The sequence below is a fragment of the Cynocephalus volans genome, chromosome 12 (assembly GCF_027409185.1).
Source record: "Cynocephalus volans isolate mCynVol1 chromosome 12, mCynVol1.pri, whole genome shotgun sequence".
Taxonomy (NCBI): domain Eukaryota; kingdom Metazoa; phylum Chordata; class Mammalia; order Dermoptera; family Cynocephalidae; genus Cynocephalus; species Cynocephalus volans.
In genome coordinates, this window is record NC_084471.1 from 71,757,233 (window position 1) to 71,780,046 (window position 22,814).

Consider the following 22,814-nt stretch of genomic DNA (forward strand, 5'->3'; position numbering starts at 1 on the left):
TCTCTCCATCTCCTGTCCTGTGCCCCCCTGCTGACCTCTGCCCCAGCCCCTTTGTCCTTCCATTGCCCCTTCTGGTTCTCTCCTTATGTCCCCCCACCCCATTCTTTCCAGTGCCTGGGCTTGGGCCCCTGCCCTTCCACTTTGCCCAGTCCTTACTGACCACCGAGCGGCTCTCCGGGTCAGGCCTCCACCGGCCACTGAGCCGGACCCGTTCAGAACCCCTGCCCCCCAGCGCCACAGCCCCCCCACCGGTGGGTCCCCTGCAGCCCCGCCTGGAGCGGCTCAAACCTCATGTCCAGCTGATCAAGGTGAGAGGACCTGGGTAGGGGAGGTGCTGAGGGGGTGCTTAACTGGGCCCCTAGGGCTGAAAGAAAGTGGGGGGACTTAGGAAGGGCAGGGACCTAGAGAGCAGGAGAGAGGATGTGGCAGCTGGAGTCCTAGTAAGATGAGTGACTGCTAGCCCAACCCACCCACTGCCTCCTGCTCCACACCCCTTGCTGCACCGTGGCTTCTCAGCCAGGCATCTCCCCTCCCAGAGGCCAGCCAAGCCAAGTGAGAAGCCTCGACTGCAGCAGATACCCTCGGCTGAGGACCTGGAGACGGATGGCGGGGCAGTGGGGCAGGTGGTAGATGACGGCCTGGAGCACAGGGAGCCCAGCCATGGGCAGCTGGAGGCCAGAGGCCCTATTCCTCTCCACCAGCACCAGCAGGTATGGCAGTGCCCAGGTGCTCCTCGGGAAGGGCAGTCAGGAGACCCTAGGGTCTGGCAGAAGATGGGCAAGGGAGGAGATATGATATCAAAGCAGGGGACAACTCTGGGACCCATAGTTGCCTTACCGGATACAGTGCTGCAGCCACACCAAGGTGTGGGTGCATATATCCACACCCACACACACTCCAGCAGCCTGCCAGTCTCAGCGTGAACCTTGTTCCTTTCCCAGCCCTGAGGCTGGCCTTTCATGGAGCCATACACACTGGTGCCATGGTACATCTCCCCTGCAACTGGCTGTACTGTATCCCAGGGGGTGGCTAGGGCAAGAGGCGGGATGGAGCCAGGCTTGAGCCCTTCAACCAGAATGCTCTTACCATGTGAGTCAAGCCACGGGGCAGTAGTTGGCTAGGCCTGCTGCAACAAGTACTGCAGACTGGCAGTACTTAAACAAAAAATGCATCATCTCACAGTTCTGGAGGCTAGAAGTTCGAAATCAAGGCTTTGGCAGGGTTGGTTCCTTCTGAGGGCTGTGGTGAGGGAGCTGTTCCAGGCCTCTCTCCTTGGCTAGAAGATGGTTGTCTTCTTCCTGTGTCTTCATTGTATCTTCCCTCTGTCCATGGTGGTGTTCAAATTTCCTCTTTTTAAAAGGATAACAGTCATATAAAGGCCCACCCTAATCACCTCATTTTAACTTGATTACCTCTATCTATAAAGACCCTGTCTCCAAATAAGGTCACATTCCAAGGAACTGGGAATTAGGACACACGGGAATAGTTCACACATGTGCAATGGCTCATGCAGGTCCCTGGGTCCTTGGCAGTTGCACAGTCCTTGGAGACCAGGAAATTCTGGTCAGAGCTGGATCCAAGGTCTCCCACCTGGGTTCTGGCTTTGTAGTCCTGAGGGCCCAGGGAGCTCTGGTGGAACTGGGTGGTTAGTCTGGGGAGCAGGTCCACAAGGGGGTAGCTGGGGGCAGGGGGCTCAGAGAGTCAAAGGACAGAGCCCAGCTGGGAGGCAGGGCTAGGTGCATCCTAGAATCTCTCCAGAACCTCTGCCTTGGCAGAAGCACATGGAGCAGAGCCTGAGAAACTGGAAACTGAGGCCCCTTGTTCCCCTCAGGTGTTGCTCTGGGAACAGCAGCCACTGGCCGCGCGCCTTCCCCGGGGAAGCACTGGGGACTCTGTGTTGCTCCCTCTGGCCCAGGGTGGACACCGGCCCCTGTCCAGGGCTCAGTCTTCCCCAGCTGCGCCTGCCTCACTGCCACCCCCAGAGCCTGCCAACCAGGCCCGTGTCCTCTCCAGCTCAGAGACCTCTGCCAGGACCCTGCCCTTCACCACAGGTAAGACCAAGATTAGAGTGGAGGCAGGAAGAAAGGGTTTGGGGCATGAGTCGATGTCCATGTCATGGTGTCGCTTGGGACATTTTAGAGGCCACAGAGCACTTAGTCTTGTTAGATGCACACAGCACCCCAAGAAGCAGGTGGAGCAGGTGGTTATTCTGTTTTACAGGTGAGGAGACTCAGGCTGAGGAAATCTGACGAGATAAGCAGTGATCAAATAGCAAACTGGCGTCAGGCCAGGATAAGAATTCCAGTGTCCTGCTGACACATTCAGCCCTTTTTAAAAATGACATTTATTACTATTGTTCTGCTTGTAAAAAGATCCCCAGACTATTTTAGAAATTTTGAAAAATACAAAAGCATAAAAATAAAATAAAAATACCAACTCACTATCCCACCCCCCGATGTAACCCCTCTTAAATTCTATAATATTTCAATCTAGTCTTTGTTCTAGCCATATGTACATGTACAAATGCCATAAACACACTACCTACATTTTGTACCCAGGTTTATTTAATTAACATGTTATGAGCCTCATAGTGTTTCATCATAGTATTCTTTTTTTTAAATTTAGTGATTCCTTATTGGTAGGATGTTTTGATTATCACTCATTTTAATTTCCTTATGCATAAATCTTTACTCATGCTTGGGATTATTTCCCAAGGTTCACTTTTAAGGAGTGACATTCTTGGACCAAAGGGTGTGAGCAATTTGAAGGTCCTTAGTGTCCTGAGATGTTCAGAAATTGACCCCCACCAGCAATGAGCAGGGTCTTCCTCTAGAGGCTTCCATGGGTCAGACTGAAAGAGTCAACGTCTCCAAAACTGTGTTTGTCTTATCACGTAACCTGGTGTCATTCTGGGCTTCCCAGCTCTCCGTTTTGGGGTTTCTTCAGAATTCTTTCTCCTCTAGCTCCCCCTTGGAAGCTTGTCAGGACTCTTGACCCCTAGTGCGAGTCGCTCAGCATTAGTCCTCGTGTGCTCAGGCTCTGGGCATGTGTGCGTGGGGCCCTGAGAGCCGCGTTAGTGTGTCAGGAAGGCAGTGTTGACTGGTGCTGCATTAGGGTGTGTATAGGTTATCTGAGGCTACCTGGGCAAGCATGTGAGTTTAAAGGGCTGGGGCAGGATAGGGAATGAGAGCCATGTAGGTGTGAGGGGTGTGTGTGTGTGCCTGGCTTTGCGGGGGTGCTGGCCCCTGTGTTTTTTGTCTGCGGCCATGGCCTGGGGTTGGGGCTCCCTGGGGTTCTGGTCCTGACCCCTGTTCCTGGCAGGGCTGGTCTATGACTCGGTGATGCTGAAGCACCAGTGCTCCTGTGGAGACAACAGCAGACACCCAGAGCATGCTGGCCGTATCCAGAGCATCTGGTCCCGGCTGCAGGAGCGGGGGCTCCGGGGCCAGTGTGAGGTGAGGGGTGAGGGTGGGGGCAGCGGGATCGGAGAAGATGAGGATAATGGGAGGGAGGGGTGGGAGGCGCTGGGGCAGACGGGTGGTAGTACTTGGAGAGAAGGGGCAAGTGAGAGCTTAGGATCTCTCTGGGCCCTTCCTCAGTGTCTTCGGGGCCGGAAGGCCTCCCTGGAGGAGCTGCAGTCGGTCCACTGTGAGCGGCACGTGCTCCTCTATGGCACCAACCCTCTCAGCCGTCTCAAACTGGACAATGGGAAGTTGGCAGGTAGGGGCTTGGTGGTACTGGGCCCCAGACCTCCCCGGCTCAGCCAGTTGCCCAGCTGCTGTGCGCTCTCGTCTTGGCGCCTCCCAGCTGGCCCTCCTCCAGCCTCCTGGACATCCCCCGCCAGCCTGTGGCTCTGGTCCCTCTGCTGCCACCTCCACCTCTCCCTGCACTCTCTCTCCCTCCACGCTCCCAGCCTGCTCTTTGGGGGCCTCCCTGCCCCCGGCCCATCCCGGCAAAGGCTGGGAGCAGTCGCAGTCACCCTCACACAGCAGGGCCTTTCCCCACAGGGCTCCTGGCACAGCGGATGTTTGTGATGCTTCCCTGTGGTGGGGTTGGGGTAAGTGTGCCCAAGGGTCTTGGATGTCCTCCCTTGGTCCTCCCAGGCCCTGCCCCTGCCTGCTCGTCCTTGTGGTTCTGCCAGACCCCGTGGGCCAGGGACTCTCCCACCATGCCCCCTGCTGGCTGGCAGCTCCTGGGGCAGGTGTGTCCTGGACCCAGCAGTGTCTCCCGAGTGTGGAGCCAGTGCCTCCCACTCAGAGGTGTTGGGTAGGTGCTGAGTGAGGCTCAAGGAGCAGGGCCAAGATTGGGCCTTCATAAGACCCAGTGTCAGGTACTGGCCGTTCCACGCCAGCCTCCAGGCTGCTCTGCCTGCCCTGGAGTGGACCGCCTGGTCCAGGGCTGTGCTGGTGCTTCCGCTGTCCTCAGAGGTCCAGGCACTGCCGCACCCCAGGACACAGCCCTCCCGTCCCCCAGCCTTGCCTCCTCACTCTCCATGTAGGGGGTTTTCTGCCTCCTCTATCACTGTTCTTGCCTAAAAAGGTCTCTGCAGTGGTTTCTCTAGGAAGGTGCGTGGAGGCAGGGGACTGTGGCTTCTTTCTGGAGGGAAGTGGGAGCTGTAGCTGGTGGGGGGCTGTCTGGGAGCCAGTCAGTGCCCCATTCACAACTTCCCATTTCTTGCCACTTTCTGATTTTCCAACTGTTGTTGCTTCTGTTTTCTCCTCCCTCCTCTCCCTCTCTGTCTTTCTCTCTCTCTCTCTCTCTCCAGCCTCTTGCGACTCTCTCTGCCTTCCTCGCCTCTCTCGGTTCGCCTCGCCCTCCCCATCTCCCCATCATGCCCCCCGGCCCCTCCCTAGCCTTGAGGCCCAGGGACTGGGTTTGGGGGGCCCCCCAGCCTGGGCTAGGGGCCCTGAGTGGAAGACAGTGGTGCAGACGGCCCCTCCAGCTCCGACCGTCCCGCAGGGCCTGAGCAGAGCCAGCTGGGGCTTAAAACCTCCTCCCGGCCCAAACCCCAAGTCCCGCCCAGGTAACGCCATGCCCCCTCCCCTGACTGGGGAGGCTGGCGTGATGCTGCCGGCAGAGTGCTGGTCAGATATGGGCTGGTGCTGGGACTTCAGCTGGGAAGGAGAAGCCATGCTGGGATTGGGGGACACAGGAGGCCTTGCCTGTGGGCGGTGGGGCACTGGGGAACTGGGGAGGCAGTGCTGTCTGCCCAGCTCCCTGCCCTGGGGTGGGGACCACTCCACTGGGCCCTGGGTCCTGTGGGAAGCCTTAGATGATGCGGGCCCTAACTCTGCCCCCCACAGGTGGATACTGACACCATCTGGAACGAGCTGCATTCCTCCAATGCAGCCCGCTGGGCTGCTGGCAGTGTCACCGACCTTGCTTTCAAAGTGGCTTCCCGCGAGCTAAAGGTAGGAGGTTTGGGCTAAAGGTAGGCAAGCCACAGAGGAGGCAATAGGATGAGGCACTTGGGAGTCTAGGCCCAGACCCAGACGTCTTGTTCCTCTTGGGTATTGCCACAGGGTTTTGGAAGGGAAATCCAAGGGCTCTGGGGACCAGGGTAAGATTTGAGCCTGAGGCTCATGTTACTAGGTGGGGGTCCAAGCCATATGACCCTGGATCTTGGGTCTCTGAGAGACACCCAGGACCATTTAAGACTCGCTGTGTGGCCATAGGCGAGTTGCAGCATGTCTTTGGACCTCTGTGCATGCACCGGCCAGATGCTTCTTTCTAGTTTTACAGTGATTTCAACCGGGTTGGTGCCTAGGCTTGTTTCCTGTGGGCTGGTTACTTACAGAGACTTGTCCTGAGGCCCACACCCCCGTCATCTGTGAGCTTATAGCCCAAGGTGGTCATGGTGTCCTGAAAGTCAGAGCTCCTTAGCAGAGCTTTGCAGTTAAGAACACAGCCCTGGTTTTAAAATCCTCGCTCCACCATTTACAGCCAGGCAACATCGGACAAATTGCTTAACTCAACTCAGCTTCAGATTTCTCCTCATCTGCAAACAGGAGATAATAATAATAATGTTTGTTTGTTTGTTTATTTTTTGGTGGCTGGCCACTTAGGGATCCGAACCCTTGACCTTGGTGTTATAACACCAAGCTCTAACCAAATGAGCTACCTGGCCAGCCGATATTGTTTGTCTTATGGAGATACTATGAAGGATAGATAAGGTTTACCTCGCAGAGTTCTTGTGAGGATGAAATCCAGCATTTACAAAGTGCTTAGCACACTGTCACCAGTTAGCTCAGTTGGTTAGAACATGGTGCTAATAAAGTGCTTAGCATAATGCCAGGCACATTGCTTTTGCTTAACAATCTAGCTGTTGTCATTGCAAAGTGATAACAGCCAGGACACACCAGGATGGGGGGTTCTGTCCAGCCTAAAATCAGAGGACAGGCAGAACAGGGGCTTAGCACTGGGCCACTTCAGCTCCAGCATGCACACAGTCAGACACTCTGGCTGCTTTTGCCCTGTGGTCCCTTCTCAGAGAAGGAGGCTGGGGCTGGAGGACAGGTTAATGCAGATGTGGTCAGAGGGCTGGTTGTTGGTTGACAAGCATTCCTTCTCTCTTCAGAATGGTTTTGCTATTGTGCGGCCCCCAGGACACCATGCAGATCATTCCACAGCCATGTAAGGCCTGGGGGAGGCCTGGGTGGAGTGAGGTGGGCAGGTCCCTGGGCCTTCTTGTAGTGACATTCTCTCTCCCTCCCCTGAGCCTTCTGGGGTTGGGCCAAGCCAGGGACTGGTGGAGAGAAGGGGCTGGAGAGGTGCGGGCATGGGGAGGGCTGGCGGGACCTCTCTCCTTCTGCAGGGGCTTCTGCTTCTTCAACTCCGTGGCTATCGCCTGCCGGCAGCTGCAGCAGCAGGGCAAGGCCAGCAAGATCCTCGTTGTAGACTGGGTAGGTCCCAGTTCCTGGCACCTTCAGATCCGAGAGCCCTGTCGAAAAAGCACTGAGCCCGTGTCAGGGATGTGGCTTCATCTTTCAGTCCTGCATCAGCCTCCCTGAGCCCCAGCTTCCACTTGTGTTCAATTTGGGTGAAGATAACACTGCATCACAGGGCTGTTGGGAGGCCCATAGGAGATGGTGTGTGGGAAGGCCTTCATTCATAACCAACTCCCACAGTGGGCAGCTCTCATTTCAGTGCTGTTTTTTGACCTCTATTGGCTTCTTCTGGCAGGTCTAATAATCTGTGCGTTTCCCCTACAGGAAGTGACAATAACAATAGTAACAGATAATATCAGTACACCACTAATCACATTCAGACACGGACAGTTTTATATCTGATGTGTTTAATCCTGACTGTGTTTAATAACCTATTTTACAGATGAGGAAAGTGAGCACACAGATTAACTCGCATAATCGCTCACCTCTCAAGTCATGAGACCGGGATTTGAACCCAGGCCAGTTAGCACTAGAGCACATGCATTTAACTACCAAGCTATGTCCTTTCTTCATTGACATGTTACAGGGACAAGTCTAAGCAGAACTTTGTACACTTGAGTCCAGGCGTGGTCCTCTGAGTCAGGTACAGGGCCTGGCTCTTCCTAGGAGGGCTGGGCTGGGCTTCATGTGCCCACCCTTCTACCACTGAGCTTGGTTTCTGATCACCAGCAGCACTTCATGACTCTGCAAGACACAGTAGCGAGGGTTCCTGACGTATGCATTCCTGGATGCGTCCCGCTCCCTGCCACTGGTCACCCCCACACATGTGCTCTCTCATGTGGGCTGGCCTGCCCTTGGTTCACCTCCTTGTAGATGAGGACACCTTCTTTCTTTCAGCAGTTCACATCATAGCCACCCCCATCTTTCCATATATATTTGGAGAGAGAGAGAAAGAAACATAAACAAATATAGGACATATGTATATATAGAAAGAGAGAAAGTCTCTCCACATGGAGAGACTGAGGCTCAGCGTCAGGCAGTGGATTACTTGGGGCCACTCAACCACGTGGCTGTAGGAACCCCAGTTTCCTGACTCCTAGTCCAGGGTTCTGACTGTCCATTCTTGGAACCCTTCTAACCTGTCCTGGCCTCCATCTCTCTGCTTTTGGACCTTCCCTAATCCACTACCCATCTCCTGGCACAGGATGTTCACCATGGCAATGGCACCCAGCAGACCTTTTACCAGGACCCTAGTGTGCTCTACATCTCCCTGCATCGCCATGATGATGGCAACTTCTTCCCAGGCAGTGGGGCTGTGGATGAGGTAACTGCATGGGTGGTCCACATCTTCCAGCCCCCTTGACTCTCCTCCTGACACTTACTCTGCCTCTGTCAGAACAAGCTGTGTGACCCTGGGCAGATTGTTTAGGCTCTCTGATCCTCACTTGCTCCATCTGGAAGTGAAAAGGCTGACGAGCTGGTCTTACAGCACTAGCATCTGGGATGCTCTTCTCTCCTCATTTCTCTTTTGTGTCCTCTTTTCAGGTGGGGGCTGGCAGCGGTGAGGGCTTCAACATCAATGTGGCCTGGGCTGGAGGTCTGGACCCTCCCATGGGGGATCCTGAGTACCTGGCCGCCTTCAGGTAAGTGCTCCCAGCCCAGCAAGGCTGCCCTCCCCTGCCCCTTTTCCCAACAGCACCAGGTTGGAGGTGATCAGTTAGCTTATCAGCCTGTCCCCACCCGGTTGCTAGACATTGTAGGCCAACCCTGGTGGGAAGACAGGATACACTCGAGAATGAAAGCATCAAAGGGTGCTTTATTAAGTCACACATTACCAAGAGCCAATGTTGAACCTAGTGCTGGGAGACCAGCAGGGTACAGTGAGAGAGCTGCCACCCTTAGACACAGAAGGCTGCCTGGAGGAGGCGAGCATTGAGCAAGGGAGGAGAAACTTAAATTGTGGAGGAAGAGAGAAAGCAGATGATGTCCATATTAGGGGAGTTACTTATGAAAAGCCATTCTGGAAGAGGGGTTTCAGGCTCTGTTCAGGAGCCCTTGTATATTTCACTCTGGGGTCCCTGTACTCCATTTGGGAAAAGAGAGACCATGGAAGTAGATCTCCAAATACTCTTTTGGAGATGTTCTCCATGAGAGCTAATTCTGCAGGATTCCCTAGGCTGGAGTTCCTGGTTTCTGTGCCCAGAGCCCAGGGCTTTGGAGAACACCAAAATGGACTCCAGAGTTGGGTCAGGGCTGGAGGGGGGCCGTGTGGCGATGGCAGGGAGAGAAGATAAAAGAACGGAGCTAGGTGGTCCAGGACCCCAGAGGATCTGTTTGCCTTGGTTAGCTCTCAGGTGCAAATGGTGGGGTATAGTTAACTCAGTCCAAAATGCCAAGCATTCATATTGTAGTGATGAATAAGCTAACTATCCTGATCTAACCATCACACATTGTCACAACTATTGAAAATCAACGTTGTACCCACATGTATGTATACTAAATTATCTTAAATAAAATGAAACAAAACAAAGTGCTAAGCATTTCCCATCACAGAGGCTTCATGACCAGAGCCCATCTCGGCCAGCTGTGAAATTGCCCCTTCCCTGTGGCCCTGCCCACTGTATCCCCTGGATACATGCACACACACATGCACGCACGCACACACACGCACGCACACACACACCTCTTTCATTCTCTCTGGTGTCCCATCCTTGGCTCCTTTCTGCTTCTTGCTAGTTAAGAGCCTTGGGTGGCTGAGTTCTCAAGCTATATGTGCCAGGAATGTGTGTGGCCAGCCAAGGTCAAAGAGGCCAGAGGGATCTGCTAATCCTGCTGGGAGATTGGGGGACTTGGTGTCTCAAAAGTGGGTGCCCCACAGCAAAGCTGGCAGGAGAGGGCTGTCACAGTCAGGGGCCATGGCCTCTGCCTCTGGCAGCCCTGTCCAGTGTGGTGACCACCGTCTTCCCTACAACCTCACAGGATAGTCGTGATGCCCATCGCCCGAGAGTTCTCTCCAGACCTGGTCCTGGTGTCAGCTGGGTTTGATGCTGCCGAGGGTCACCCAGCCCCTCTAGGTGGCTACCATGTTTCCGCCAAATGTAAGAGGACCCCAGCTGAGGGGGAGGTGCAGGGAATGAGAGCCAGGTTGTAGGGGTGGGAGGCACTGCCCAAGTCTGAAGGGGAAGGTGGCCGTGGCTGGCTCAGGGCTGTGAGAGTGAGGGGAGGAGCCCGGCAGTGAGTCCTAGAATGCCCCGTGATCTCCAGCACAGCCCAAGCCGGTTCCCCATGGAGGGCTTGACCAGGTCAGAGCCCTGGGGACTTAAGCTCAGCGATAGGACTCCCACCCCAACTGTGTCGCTTCCAGGCTGGGTTGGCAGCTTCTCCACAGGGAGAACAGGAAGCAACAGTTTTCTCAGAATGGAGGGCGCCCACTCAGCCCACAGGGCCACATGGCCTGGGGGACAGAAAGAGGAGATAGAGTGGCCCAATGAGAAAGACACAGGCTGAAGTTCAAATCCTAGTCCTGCTGCTTACTAGCTGCGGGACCTTGCGCAAGTCCCCTCACCTCTCTCAGCCTGCAGGATGCGTATAAGCAGGTTTTGCATGGCATTCATCGTGAAGGCACTTGGGAGACTAGGGAGTGATGCTTTTGAGCCACCCCCTACGCAAGAGGAAGCAAGCAGGGAAACAACAGAGGAGGAAAACGGGTCTACCCCTTCTCCACTCCGCCCCCTCCTGTCTCCAAACCAACCATCCAGGTTTTGGGTACATGACACAGCAGCTGATGAGCCTGGCAGGAGGTGCAGTGGTGCTGGCTTTGGAGGGTGGCCATGACCTCACAGCCATCTGTGACGCCTCCGAGGCCTGTGTGGCTGCTCTTCTGGGCAACAAGGTGAGCTGCCCCCCACCCCATCCATGCTTCTACAGGAGGAGAGCCTGGCTCTCCCAGGAGTGTCCCTAAGTGCTGGCAGATGGGATGGGATAGGGCAGGGCTGGCCAGGCCTGGAATGACATGGGCAGAGTGGATGCCTCTCCCCAGGTTGGGTGTAGGGCCAGCATCTCCGGACCTAGGCAGGGCAGCAGCACATGCCTGCTTGTGCCCAGAATGCCAGGGCCCTCGGGGAGAGAGAGCTGGGCCTGTGGGTCCTTGAGAGACTGGGGGCTGATGTACTATTTCTTTAGGTGGATCCCCTTTCAGAAGAAGGCTGGAAACAAAAACCCAACCTCAATGCCATCCGTTCTCTGGAAGCTGTGATCCGAGTGCACAGTAAGTGTGGAGAGAGGACAGTCACTGAGCCCAGAGTTAGAAGAACCTCAGGGGTCCCCTACCATCAGTGACCAAGATCCCAATGCCAGCCAGGCCAGGAGCTCTGATGTTGGTCTGGAGTAGGATTCCCGTGAGTCATCCAGCAGTAACCGTGGGCAGCCTCCCATAAGCAGGGGCCACGAGTAACCTCCTTGAGCCAGAGACTGGCCTCCGATCTGTAGCCATGGACCTGGGCCAGGGCCAGGCCGACAGCAACACTCAGGCTTTGTGTGCCCAAAGGCCTGGTTCCCATCCCTCCCCTCAGTCCTGGCCATAGGGGACTTGGAAGCTCTGCCTGCTTGAGGACTAGGTCTCAGAATAACCCCCGTGTTTGGAAAGCACCTTAAATTTTCAACTTCAGTTAAACAGCTATTGAGCACTTTATGTAAAGACGTACGATCTATGCTAGGGATTCAAAAATGAATAAAATAGATTCCCACATCAAAGGCTCAGTAGGGGAATAGTGCAGAACAGTGCAGTCACCGCCAGTTCTTTTAATGGATCCCTCACACTGGCCCAGGTTCTGTGCTGGGCATGTTCATGTCCATTGTTTCTCACAACAGTAGGCAGGATGAGCATTCTCACAGTCACAGGGGGCAGTGGAAGCCCCAAAGGCCCGGCCGAGCGGTCCTGGGGCAATCAGCTTGAGTTCTCCCCTGCCCCTGCCCACATTCCCTCCCTTCCTGGCTGCCGGGCTGAGCACTGGTGGGGGCTGTGTGAGTAGGAGCCTGTGCTCCAGGAGGCCAGGGCTCACAGGTGGGCCCTCCTGGTGCTTGTGGGCACCCCACACCTATGGGGAATGAGTCAGAGGTGGCCTTTCAGCCGCAGGCGATGGGAGAAGGGGTTGGGCAGGCTGAAGTTCAAATCCTAGTCCTGCGCTTACTAGCTGCGGGACCTTGCTCAAGTCCCCTCACAGCCAGGTTGTACCTGCTCTGCGGAGTGTTGTGTTGAGGGTAGAGGCAGGTAGGAGAGCTGACCCCAAGCTGAAGACATGCCTACTACTCTTGGACCCTGGGTCTGAGACGCCAGCCTCAGTATCCAGTCTAGGGTGCAGGGTGGAGGCGCTGGCTTTCTCCAAGCCTTTCTGACCCGGCTTCCTGCCCCAGGTAAATACTGGGGCTCCATGCAGCGCCTGGCCTCCTGTCCAGACTCCTGGCTGCCCAGGGTGCCAGGGGCTGATGCAGAAGTGGAGGCGGTGACTGCGCTGGCATCCCTCTCTGTGGGCATCCTGACTGAAGACAGGTAATGGTGGACCCCTGGCCCTGGGGTCTCGGCCTCTCCACCCCCTTGGTCCTCCCAACTCGAAGACCCCAAGCTCCTCATGCAGCTACCCTCTCAGGCCCCCTAACCAGGGCTGGGAGGGAAGCTCACTAAAGCCCTGCCTGCAGCCCCTGGCCCTCCAGCAGCCCACTCTTGTCCCTGCCCCCAGGCCCTCAGAGCAGCTGGTGGAGGAAGAAGAACCCATGACTCTCTGAGGCTTCCAAACGGATCTGCCCGCCCACCTGCCCGGCGGACGTGGGTGTCTTCTAACCTCTGGCCACAGCCCCCATTCCTGGGTCTTCAGAGATCCTGTGGGCAGGTAGTCAGGGCCAGAGAACAGCCTGCCTTGACGGTCACCCCAGGGCGTCTGAGAGGCCCCTGGGTCGAGGAGGGAGACTGGAGAGGATGCTGAGAGGAGGCAGGCTGGGCATCCAGGCCCCAGCTGGGCTCTCTCAAGAACAGCCTCTGGCCCTCCAGTGTCCGGGCCCCTAGCTGTGGCCCGTTCCTCAGGCTGCACAGAGGAAGAATAGTTTGGTCGGGCCCACACTTAACCACTATTCCTGGTTCTGCAAATCCCTGACTTTGCACACAGCCCCAGGCTCCACACAGAAATGTGAACTTGCCTCAGCCAGGGTGGCCCTTCCTGGGCTCTGCAGGCTGGAGGGGGGCGTGGGTAGCCAAGAGGTCCCATATCCTGGATTGGAGGGGGATTCCCCTCTACTTACCTGCTTCCTCGGAGGACTCCAGAAGCTTCCCCGCACCACTGGGCACTGAGACGAAGTTCCCTCTGAAAGCAGTGACCGGCAGACCTCCCTCTGGTTCCTGCCCTTGCCAGAGGCCACCCTGCGTCCACCATCTCAGTGCCCTCGGGGGCAGACATGTGCTCTTGGAGTCCTGTGCTTCCTGATCCAATGGTGCCAAACACTTCATCTCCCCTCAGAAGCACAAAATGACCCCCAGGGGCCCCCCGTCACTGTCCCCTCCATGAGCCTCTGTTCCTGGGGTCTCACCCACCCCAGCTCTGACTCCTGCCCCACACAAGACTCACTTGGCTGAGGAGGGAGGGGGTGGAAGAGTAGACATAAGACATGGGGGAGGGGAGGCTGCCCTGGCCAAGTCTTCAAGGCTTTTGGGCCCAGGCCTGGGCCAAGAAGGAAAGTATTTGTGTGTGTGAGTGTGTGTGTGTGTGTGAGTGTCTGAGAGTGAGTGAGTGAGTGTGTCTTCCCCAGGACCCTCCTTGCCCTGTGTATGTATGCATGTTTTTGTAAAAAAGGAAAAAAAATGGAGAAAAATCTGAACAATAAATGTTTTATTTGCTTTAAAAGTGCCTGGGAAAGGGCTCCAGGATATGAACAGTGCCTGTCAAGGGGGCATGCACACGGGTACACAGCTGCTGCACCGCGTGGTGTGCACCTGACAAAGTATCCAGAAGGGACAGGTCACTTGGGCCACAGCCCCTCTCTAGTTCCTTGCCCTTCTGTGGCCACTGCCCTGCTTCGCTGCTACCCTGCTGCCTGGCAGGGAGAACCCACTCTGAACACACCCTAGCTGCCCCGCCTGCCCCACTTCAGGGTAAGGAGGAGGCAGCTTTGGGCTGAGTCCATGGACAGAGGGCCTGGCCCAGGTATGGAGTGTGTATATATGGGGGTGGGGGTTATACACGCTCAGTCCCAGCTGATAGGGCATCCCCAAGGGTGACTGTGAGTCAGACATACCTGGGTTTAAGTCTCAGCTGGGAGCTGAGGTAAGTCACATCACCTGCTGGGGCCTCTGTTTATTAGTGAAAGGCTCTGGAAATGACATTGCTTATGGTTCCTTCCTGCTCTAAGGCACCATGACTTCTTAAGCATCTACTGAGCCTGAAAGAAAGAATGGGTGAGGCAACAGGTCTAGACACGTTCCCCCAGCATAAGCAGAGAGGATGGCACAGGGGCTACCAGCACCTGCCTTTATGGTTCTGAGTCTGCCAGGCTTCTCCAGCAGGAGTGCAGCCCTGTTACCTCAGACCAGCCCCAAGCCTGCAGCATCCTGGCAGAGTGTGAAGGACAGACGTGCTTGTCCCTTTCCCATCTGTCCTGGCTCCTCAGGTGATGGACACCACATCCCACAAGGATTGCTGAGGCTGTACCCGGGGGGCATCCTAGCCCTGCTGGCTGTGTGCTGAGAGAGCTGGAAGAGGAGGGCTGAGCTGATGGTCCCACGAGCTGAGAGGGATCAGAGCAAGAGGTCTCCAGCCCCTGAGACCTGAACCCATTCCCTGCCCTCCAGAGCACAATTTAGGAAAATGGTTTAATCAGATAGCTAAAGAACCCCCCCCCCCGCCCTGCCTACCACCCTCACAGTCCACCCCCCCATTCCCATCCCACAAGAAACAACCAGAGGCTGTATGATACAAATGGCTGCTGTATTTCTGCTAAAATGACAGTGACACAGATAAGGCAAAAAGCTGAGGGCAAAACACATCAGGTGGGAAAGGGGTAGACCGTGCAAAATGGCAACCTAACAAAAAGACAGATGTAACGATAGCCCCTTCCCTCTCGAGTTAGGTGAGCCCTTGGGCCAGTGTATAGGCAGAAAAGCAGATTTTGTCCTTCAGAAGGGAGACTAAAAAAGATAAAAGCTCTGGTTGAAGGGCAGTGAGCAAGGGCTGGAGTAGGAGAGGTGTCTCATGGCCAGGTCAGAGTGCAAAGAGGGCAGGTGTGGGAAGACAGAGAGGAACGCAGGGCTGGATGCAGGGGTTCCTTCCAGCCTGTGCCATGTTGCCCCTTCTCCAAAGCCCCTCTAGGGGCAGGTGTACATTCCCCTCAGTCTGGCATCGTCTGGGGAGTCCTGATCTTGGGCGTGTATGTGTGAGAGAGAAAGGCGAATGGCTTTCTGGCTCTAGCACACTCATGGGAGACCAGCCCTGGGTGGAACGGCAGGAGGAGGGACACTGAACACTCAACTCCCCAGGCCTTGGGGAAAGAGCCAGATGTACCACCCCTGGGATTGATGAGTTAAGCTGCCTGACTGGGGGGTAGGAGGGGGGAGTAACAGGATGGGATGACTCCTTACCTGACCTGATTTCCCCAGGTTCCCACCAGTCTCAGTACCTGGGCAGCAGGCACCAAATCACCTGCCCCCTGCCCTCTGCCCCCAGGCATAGGTCAAGGTCAGACGGTCCTACCCTTTTACTTTGTTGCCCTGGCCTTACTTACAAAGATTCCTCACTGAGTGCTAAGAAAATAGATGCATTTGAAGAAGTCTAGATCTGCCCTCCAGCCAGGCCAACTAGGAGCAACATGTTCCCCTTTCCACCGCACCCTGGTCTCCCCAAAGGGGCCTGGGCAGCTTCCTGGGAGACCACACTAGTCCTGCTATGTATTTTCTGCCACAGTTCTGGGGTCCCCAGGGGCCAGGGGCAGGTCCTCCTGATATCTTAGAGGCTGAGTCCAGGTCCTGAGGCCCCCAAGGGTGTAGAGACCTCAGTTCCTGGGTCAGAAATCACTGAGGATGCTGATGTCGGCAAAGTCAGCCCGGTAGCGGTGGGCGTAGAGGCTGAGCAGGAAGGCCCACTTGAGGGAAATGAAGCTCCAGACACAGGAGAGGTAGTAGCTGCTGGGGTCTGTGAGGCCTGCAGGGGAGAGGAGCCCAAGGGTGACTCAAGAGGGCCTCGCCCTTAGCCCCAGCACAGGCCCCACTCAACATCCCTGAACCAATCCTACAGAAAGACTTGAGCATGATGATAAAGGTTTTAGAGGACTCAGAGTTTGCAGGCAGGAGGCATGGGGGTGAGGGAAGGTCAGGGCTGGCCAACCACAGGTCTATATCACCCACTCTGCTTTTGTGACTTGTACCTTAGGCCACTTCCAACCTGCTTTAGCATGGGACTCTCTAGCGGCAAGAAGGGCTTCTGGCTACCTCTGGCCACAGCCACCAGAGGGCACTCTGATCCCAGAGCTGGGCAGAGGCTAAATGGTACCAATAAAGAACTCTCCTAGGTGCCTATAAGGGCCACGCACTGTGCTCAACACTGCACCGAGTTTCACCAAATCCTCCCATCCCTATGGCTGGGCACTCATTCTCTCCACTTTCACAATGAGAAAACCCAGGCATGCGAGGTTAAATGAGCTGCCCTTATGTCCCTTGGATGTAAGCTGTGGAACCAGGACCAGAACCCCAGGGTCTTAGCTCTAAGCCCCCGCCGCCCCTCCAATGCTCTCTTCTCCTGGGACGGGCCCTCACTCTGGTGCCGGGTGATGGCCAGCACGAGGAAGGTGCAGAAGGTGGCGATGGAGACAGCTGAGAAGAAGACGCCCACGAAGAAGAAGCCGCGCAGCCCCTTGAGCCAGGTTCTCCAGTAGTCCTGCATGTACATCACGTGTGTCACCAGGACCCACAGCGCCAGCACACCTGTAGGGACATACCGGTCAGCTCCAGCCCAGTAAGCTGGGGTAGGGGCAGGTGGGACCTGTAGGTCCACTAGGTCAGGCCTATTTGCATAATGCTAAGAGAATAGTGGCCTTTGTCACTCTTTCCCTCATGACTGTACAGTAGAGTTTGACATGGCATGTGATATCACTATGACTTTGAATGAAGGAGCAAATAAGAGACTCCAGCTGCCTTGTAAGCCAGATGTTCAAGAGATGTTCGAAAATACAAAAACATGCCATTCTTTTCCCTAAGTTTTTTTGCTTTGGAAGACATGAATATCTCTCACAAAAAATGTTTATGTTAATGCAATGTTATTTTTAATATTACCTTAAAATGCTTTAAAATGATCTCAGTTCTCATTTCTAATATGGTACATATTGATAGATATAACCCACACAAACAAAATTTGCTTGGAGTTTCACTACTTTTCAAAAGAGTAAAGGGGTCCCGAAACCAGGAAGTTTGAGGACCTCGGCAGTCCAGCCTGTTTTCTGGGGACTTCCCACTACCTACCCCGAGGGCCACAGATGTGGGGAAGCAGTCCTCCCGCCCTGTGCCCTTCCTCCACTGGCCCTCAGGGGGCATACCTCCAAGTCTCAAGGCCTGTAGCCAAGCTCTGAGGCAGCCGGCTCTTCCCACATCCCTGCATGGGCCTTGCAGGATGAAGAGGCCCAGCCACTAGGCTCCCAAGACCACCCAGCACCCATGTGAATTTCTTGCTCTTGGTCAGCCAGACCTCATGCCACTTCTTCCAGCTGTCAGCAAAGGGCAAGCCAAACACCCCCACCTTTCCTGGGCCTGCCCTCTGGGCCCGGGTGGGCACTTCTCCTAGCATGTCAGCTGCCACTCAGCCAATACACTACAATACAATACAACCCTCTGTGCTGGGCAGTGCCTGCTGGTACAGCCCAAAGAGTGGAACAAATACCAGTTCCACTGGCAAAGGTTCCAAGCAGGGCTGTGGGGTCCCAGCCAGGGAGGAAGGAGGAAAGAGGCAGAGCCAGCCGCAAGCACTCTCAGCCTGCTGGTGCGTAGGGTGTGGGCCACATGGCTGCCGCATCCTAGGTGGTGGGAGACCTCTCACAGGGAGCTGTGCGCACTACGCGCACAGCAGCATACCAAACATAGTGCACAGGAATGACAAGCATCTATCTGGTTGGGAAAATTGGTTATCTCTGGCAAGGGAGAGAAGGAAGTGAAGGAAATAGGGAGGTAGGGATAGGAGAGTGCTTTGGCAGAATCTATGCTATTTTATTTTTAGGCTGGGTGGTGAGTGTAAGAGCATTGGTTAAATTGTCCATCTTTTTTTACATGCCCGAAATACTCATAATTTCTTAAAAGTGAGCATAAAAAAAAAAAGGCAGGGGAAGCTAGTCATCATGGAGTTATGCTCTGGTTTTCAACAAAAACCCACGAGACTGCAGGCCAGGAAACCTGGGGCCTGGCGCTGTTGCGCCTCAAAGCCTGGGTGTTTCCACATCTAAAAATGGGTGAGTCCAGAGGTTCCACCGGGCTCAGGGTTCCACATACACTCTCCCGCTTCTGCCCCTGCTCACCCCCAACCTTCTTCAGTGGTTGGGGACCTGGGATGTGGGTCCCTCTACCCCTGAGGTCAGGGTGGGCCAGGACAAGCACATCTCCATTCCTGCCTAGGTGAGATGCCTGGAGCAGGCCAGAGGTGGACAAAATAACGGTCCCACAGCTTCCGCTTAATACAGGTTCTGGATTTCATGCCAGCCACCGTCCCAGAAGTCTTTTCTGTACATCCTAAATTTTCATCTGAGGGAGCTGCTTGGTTTCTTAAAGGGCCCTAGGGTTGAAGCTTATTGTCACTGAACACATTCAAGGAGCAGTCAGATGGGCACCTGTCTGGGACAGGTCCACCCGCCCTCTGTCTCCTCATGCCACCAAGGGGTTGGAGTAGATGAGCCCTAAGACCCTTTTCTACTCAAAGATTCTGGAAGCCAGCTTAGGAGAAAAATAGAGGTCAGAGCAATTCCTCTGTGACTCAGCAATTTCCGGGTTAGGAAATGCTGAAATAGGGGCCTGTGAAGATGCCACCTCTTAGTCCACTGGTCATGATCCAGTGGTTTCCCCCCAAACCCCCACCCCCCCATACACGTGCATAGCAAGAAGGGCTGAGAGTAGGAGGGAGAGGAAGATGGCCATTTTGGGTATTTCAGGTCCCTGTTTTGTTAATACGCAGGCACAATTTACCCACCCTTCGCCTTGCCTCAACCCTGCTCCAGTCCCTGCACACAGCCCTCACCACCAGATAACGCAGGCCAAGTCTAGAGGTAGGCCCATTCCCACCCAGCCTGGCTCCCACTACTCTCCCTGGAAGAGAGACCTGCCCTGCCAGCTCTAGTAGACCACGGTGGTCAGTGAAGGAGGTGGAGCCTCTCACTAGTTCCCACACCTCAGGCAGGAGGCCATTGTCCCCAGCCCTGAACCCTTCCCTAGGATACTCTGGGACTTCAGGAAATCTGGTCTGTACAATTTGGGGCAGAATAGACAGGTCCCCAGCCCTACCTGTCTGCGAGCCCATACCATACCTCACCCTCATTCCACCCTACCTGCTCTTGAGGAGCAGGGCCCCTGCAGGGCCTCTGGGCTCACCTCTGACAAGCCAAACACAGGAAATGGCAGGCTTGGTCAGTGAAGTATCTCCTGCCACTGGGCTGGAGGTGAGGAGACAGGAGACACCCAGGGGAGTCCACAGGGTAAAAGCAGACAGCCAGGACACTAGGTCTGGCTCAGGGCGCCTCTCCAATCTTGCCCCCGGCCCTCTACTCCTGCTCTAGGAAGAAGATAGGCCTAGAGCACCAGGACTCCTCGCAGCTCAAGTGGGAAGAGCTTAGACTCTTGGGGCAACTTTTTCTATTCTTTTTCTCTTTCCTTGGATTATTAGACCTAGAGCAAGAATTTGTGTTTTCCCCAGGGTTCCCACAGCAAAGCCAGAGCAGGTAGGTTGAATCCACGCCTCTCTAGGAAAATCAGCCTTTCTTCTGCGACTGCCTTTGTTCAAAGCCGCTTCTTCCTAGATACTCACCAAGATGGGAGAGTACATGCCCACCCATGAATGCTCTGCCCACTGGACCAGGGGCTCCAGGGCTGGCCCTGCCCCAGAAACCGGCACGCCCAACTAGCCCCTGCTTGGTTCGGCACAGGAGAGAAGGAGCATGATGGGGCTGCCGTCTGGTGACTCAGCAGTTTCTGGGCTGCAAAATGCCGAGTCAAGGGACTGACCAGTTAGCTCAGCTGGTTAGAGTGTGGTGCTGATCACACTGTGGTTAAGGGTTCGGATCCCTGCACCGGCCAGCCAACAACAACAAAAAATGCCGAGTCAGCAATGAGGTGCTTAAAAGTCAGTAAATCTGCTGACACTTCACCCCCAAAAGAGGAAGAAGGCCGACCGGCTAAAGACCCTCTCGGAACACACTCAGGGTAGGGAAGGTGCTCTGGACTGGCAACCCTCTCCCCTCCCACCATCTGCCACCACCAAACAGCTTTGGCTCTTCTACAGCCACCTCCTGGTTGTCAAAGGTCAGATCCTCAGGGAGATGGCAAAACCCTACTCCAGCTGGTGGCTGCCCTAGTGCCTCTCCCTGAAGGAAACTCCACAGCTGGCCTGCCTCAGAGGCCAAGGGAAGCCTGTGGGAGGGAGAGGTGGCAGAGTTTGGGTCTGAGGGAAATCCGGGCAATTGCTTGGTGTACAAGCCAGAGGCCCTTTTCCACAGCCCTTTAACAGAAGCTGAGAGAGGAAAGACTCAGGGAGTGGACAGCAGAATCACAACATTTCAGATCTGGGGGCAAGTCAGCTATCTCTTTCAGTGGCATCTCCTCCCATTTTTACAGATGAGGAAACCGAGGCCCAGGAGGCATGAACACGCCCAAAGTCACACAGCTAGGTAGGGCCACGTGACCACTTCCACCAGGCCAGACTCTTAACACACCCAGCGGGGATCCCAGGGGTTTCCCTCCCACTTCTCCCCCAGCCAGCCCACTTATTTCAGGTCTTAGCAAGGCAATCGTGGGGCCCTGACACCACCTTCCAGAGGGGACAGCTGCAGGGCCAAAAGGAAACAGAAACAAGATGCAAAGAGAAGCGAACCTTGAAGAGTATGGCAGGTGGTGGAGTGCAGACGGGAGAGGAGCCAGGGCGCAGAGATGGGGGGGCTGCCCTGAGGAGGGACAGGAGCCCGCAGCTGGTAGGACATCAGGCAGGCAGGAGGACATCCCAGCCAGGTGCCCATTGCCCTTCTGTGATCCAGCTCTTTGCTTGGCATGTATGCCCCTTTTATAAGTCAGAAACCCCACATCATACTTCCACTCTAACCAGGGATGGCTTCAGTAAACTATGTGGAATGAGTAGCTTAGTTATTTTTAGTTATTCTGTCTAGGGCTCTTTTGGCAGAGGATTTTAGTAGTGGAATAAGATCATCATATGTAAAAGTATTATCCTTACACGTATTATTTTTCCCAAAGTCCTTTCCCCACTTATATTATTTTATGTGGCTATGTAACCCTGGGCAAATTAATTATTTTCTCTAGGCCTCAGTTTCCTTACCTGTAAAATGGGCACAATGATAATGCCTATTTCACAGGACTAATGCAAGGATTAAACGAAATAATGGAAGGATTGCTTAACACAGTGCTTGACACACAGAAAGCACTTTTAAAAAGTTAACAACTAGAAAGAATATTTTTCGTCTTCACACCAACAACTCCATGGCACCGAGAGGTTAAATCGCGTGCCCAAAGGTGCATAGCAAGTACAGAGCCTCGGTGAGAACAGGGTCTCCCCCAGCTTCCTGACGCCTCCCCTTCCCTCCTTGAGGCACAGAAAGGGCTGTTGGGGGGCGTTTAGCAGAACTCGCCGAGGAACCACAGCAGACGAGTGTCGAAAAGGCACCCGTGTGGGTGGAAAGAAAATGCCCAGTTGCCATCGGATCCCTAGCGCAGTCCTCCGGGTCTCTGCGGAGGGCTCTGCCGGGGTTGGGGGTCCCCACCGGAAGGAGGCAGGTGAGCTTCCCCAGGAACCCTCCCCTCCCCCAGGGAAGGGGCGCTTGACAGGCGGGGATCCCCCGAACAAGTGCTGTGTTGGGAGGTCGTCCCACCTAGGGAAAGGGAAGGGGGTGGCCAGCGAAGCGTGCGCGCAGAGAAGAGGCTGTAATGGGGCAACTGGGCGGAGGGCCGCCCGACAGTGTGTGGGGACGAGATAGCCTGGGAGGAGCGGCCAGTTTGTGCAAACGGCGGACGCGGGCCGTCGCCACCCTGGGCGGGCATCGGATCCCGGAGGCACCGGAGATGCCCAGAAACACGGGCCCGCGCGGGGCCTGCGCTGCCAACCGACGTTTTTGGGTAAAAACCCCACCCGCTCCTCGGGGGAAGCGCCGCCCGGGAGGAGACTCCCGGAGCAGCTGACAGCGCCCTCCCCGAAGCCGCGCGCCCGCCCTGTCCGGAGCCGGGACCCCGCGTTCCCCAGGCGCCCCGGGGGTACCTGCAAGACCCCCCATGGCGGCGGTCCCCGGCTGTCTGTAGATCACCGTCCAGACGAGGAAGATGGAGAAGCCGGCCGCGGAGCTGATGCCGGAGTAGGCTGCGCAGAGGCGGAGCTGCAGCCGGGACGGGGCCATGGGGCTGCGGCGCCGGGCGGGCAGAGAGCGAGCGCGGCCGGGAGTCACAGGTGCAGGGCCCGAGCCCGAGCCCGAGCCCGAGCCCGAGCGCCGGCCGCTCGCGCTCCGCCCCCGGCCCGCCCCCCGCGCCGCCGGCACAGCGCCCTCCCCGGCCGGAGGCCGCCCGCGCCGGAACGGCGGGCCGCACCGCCCCAGCTCCGCAAAGCCGCCCGTCATCGGCCACGGGGGATGCCCGGAAAAAGGCAGATTCCTGGGCTCCGCCCCAGGCCTACAGCGTCAGGGTGGTTGGGCCTTGGCGGGGCCCTAGAA

General features: G+C 55.8%; 2 protein-coding genes across 3 annotated transcripts in view; one reads left to right on the plus strand and one right to left on the minus strand.

The window, feature by feature from the left end:
- HDAC7 (histone deacetylase 7) overlaps nt 1-13,777 on the plus strand; it is a 35,989-nt gene extending 22,212 nt beyond the window's left edge. For both annotated transcript variants that reach the window (XM_063074756.1, XM_063074757.1), the window contains 16 exons: nt 112-308; nt 537-710; nt 1,832-2,051; nt 3,322-3,455; nt 3,600-3,720; nt 4,008-4,057; nt 5,304-5,411; nt 6,578-6,633; nt 6,815-6,902; nt 8,092-8,211; nt 8,433-8,530; nt 9,867-9,985; nt 10,646-10,779; nt 11,070-11,154; nt 12,300-12,435; nt 12,623-13,777. In XM_063074756.1, coding sequence (XP_062930826.1) covers nt 112-308; nt 537-710; nt 1,832-2,051; nt 3,322-3,455; nt 3,600-3,720; nt 4,008-4,057; nt 5,304-5,411; nt 6,578-6,633; nt 6,815-6,902; nt 8,092-8,211; nt 8,433-8,530; nt 9,867-9,985; nt 10,646-10,779; nt 11,070-11,154; nt 12,300-12,435; nt 12,623-12,668 — 1,886 coding nt within the window. In that variant the 3' untranslated portion in view covers nt 12,669-13,777. The remainder of the gene's footprint in view (nt 1-111; nt 309-536; nt 711-1,831; nt 2,052-3,321; nt 3,456-3,599; nt 3,721-4,007; nt 4,058-5,303; nt 5,412-6,577; nt 6,634-6,814; nt 6,903-8,091; nt 8,212-8,432; nt 8,531-9,866; nt 9,986-10,645; nt 10,780-11,069; nt 11,155-12,299; nt 12,436-12,622) is intronic.
- A 1,061-nt stretch (nt 13,778-14,838) lies between these two features.
- Nucleotides 14,839-22,610, minus strand: SLC48A1 (solute carrier family 48 member 1). Its single transcript, XM_063075309.1, has 3 exons — nt 22,370-22,610; nt 16,678-16,845; nt 14,839-16,066 (listed from the first exon to the last, which is right to left on the minus strand). Exons 1-3 carry the CDS (start codon nt 22,503-22,505, stop codon nt 15,930-15,932), a joined length of 441 nt encoding a protein of 146 aa, XP_062931379.1. The 5' UTR covers nt 22,506-22,610; the 3' UTR covers nt 14,839-15,929.
- Nucleotides 22,611-22,814: the final 204 nt, after the last annotated feature.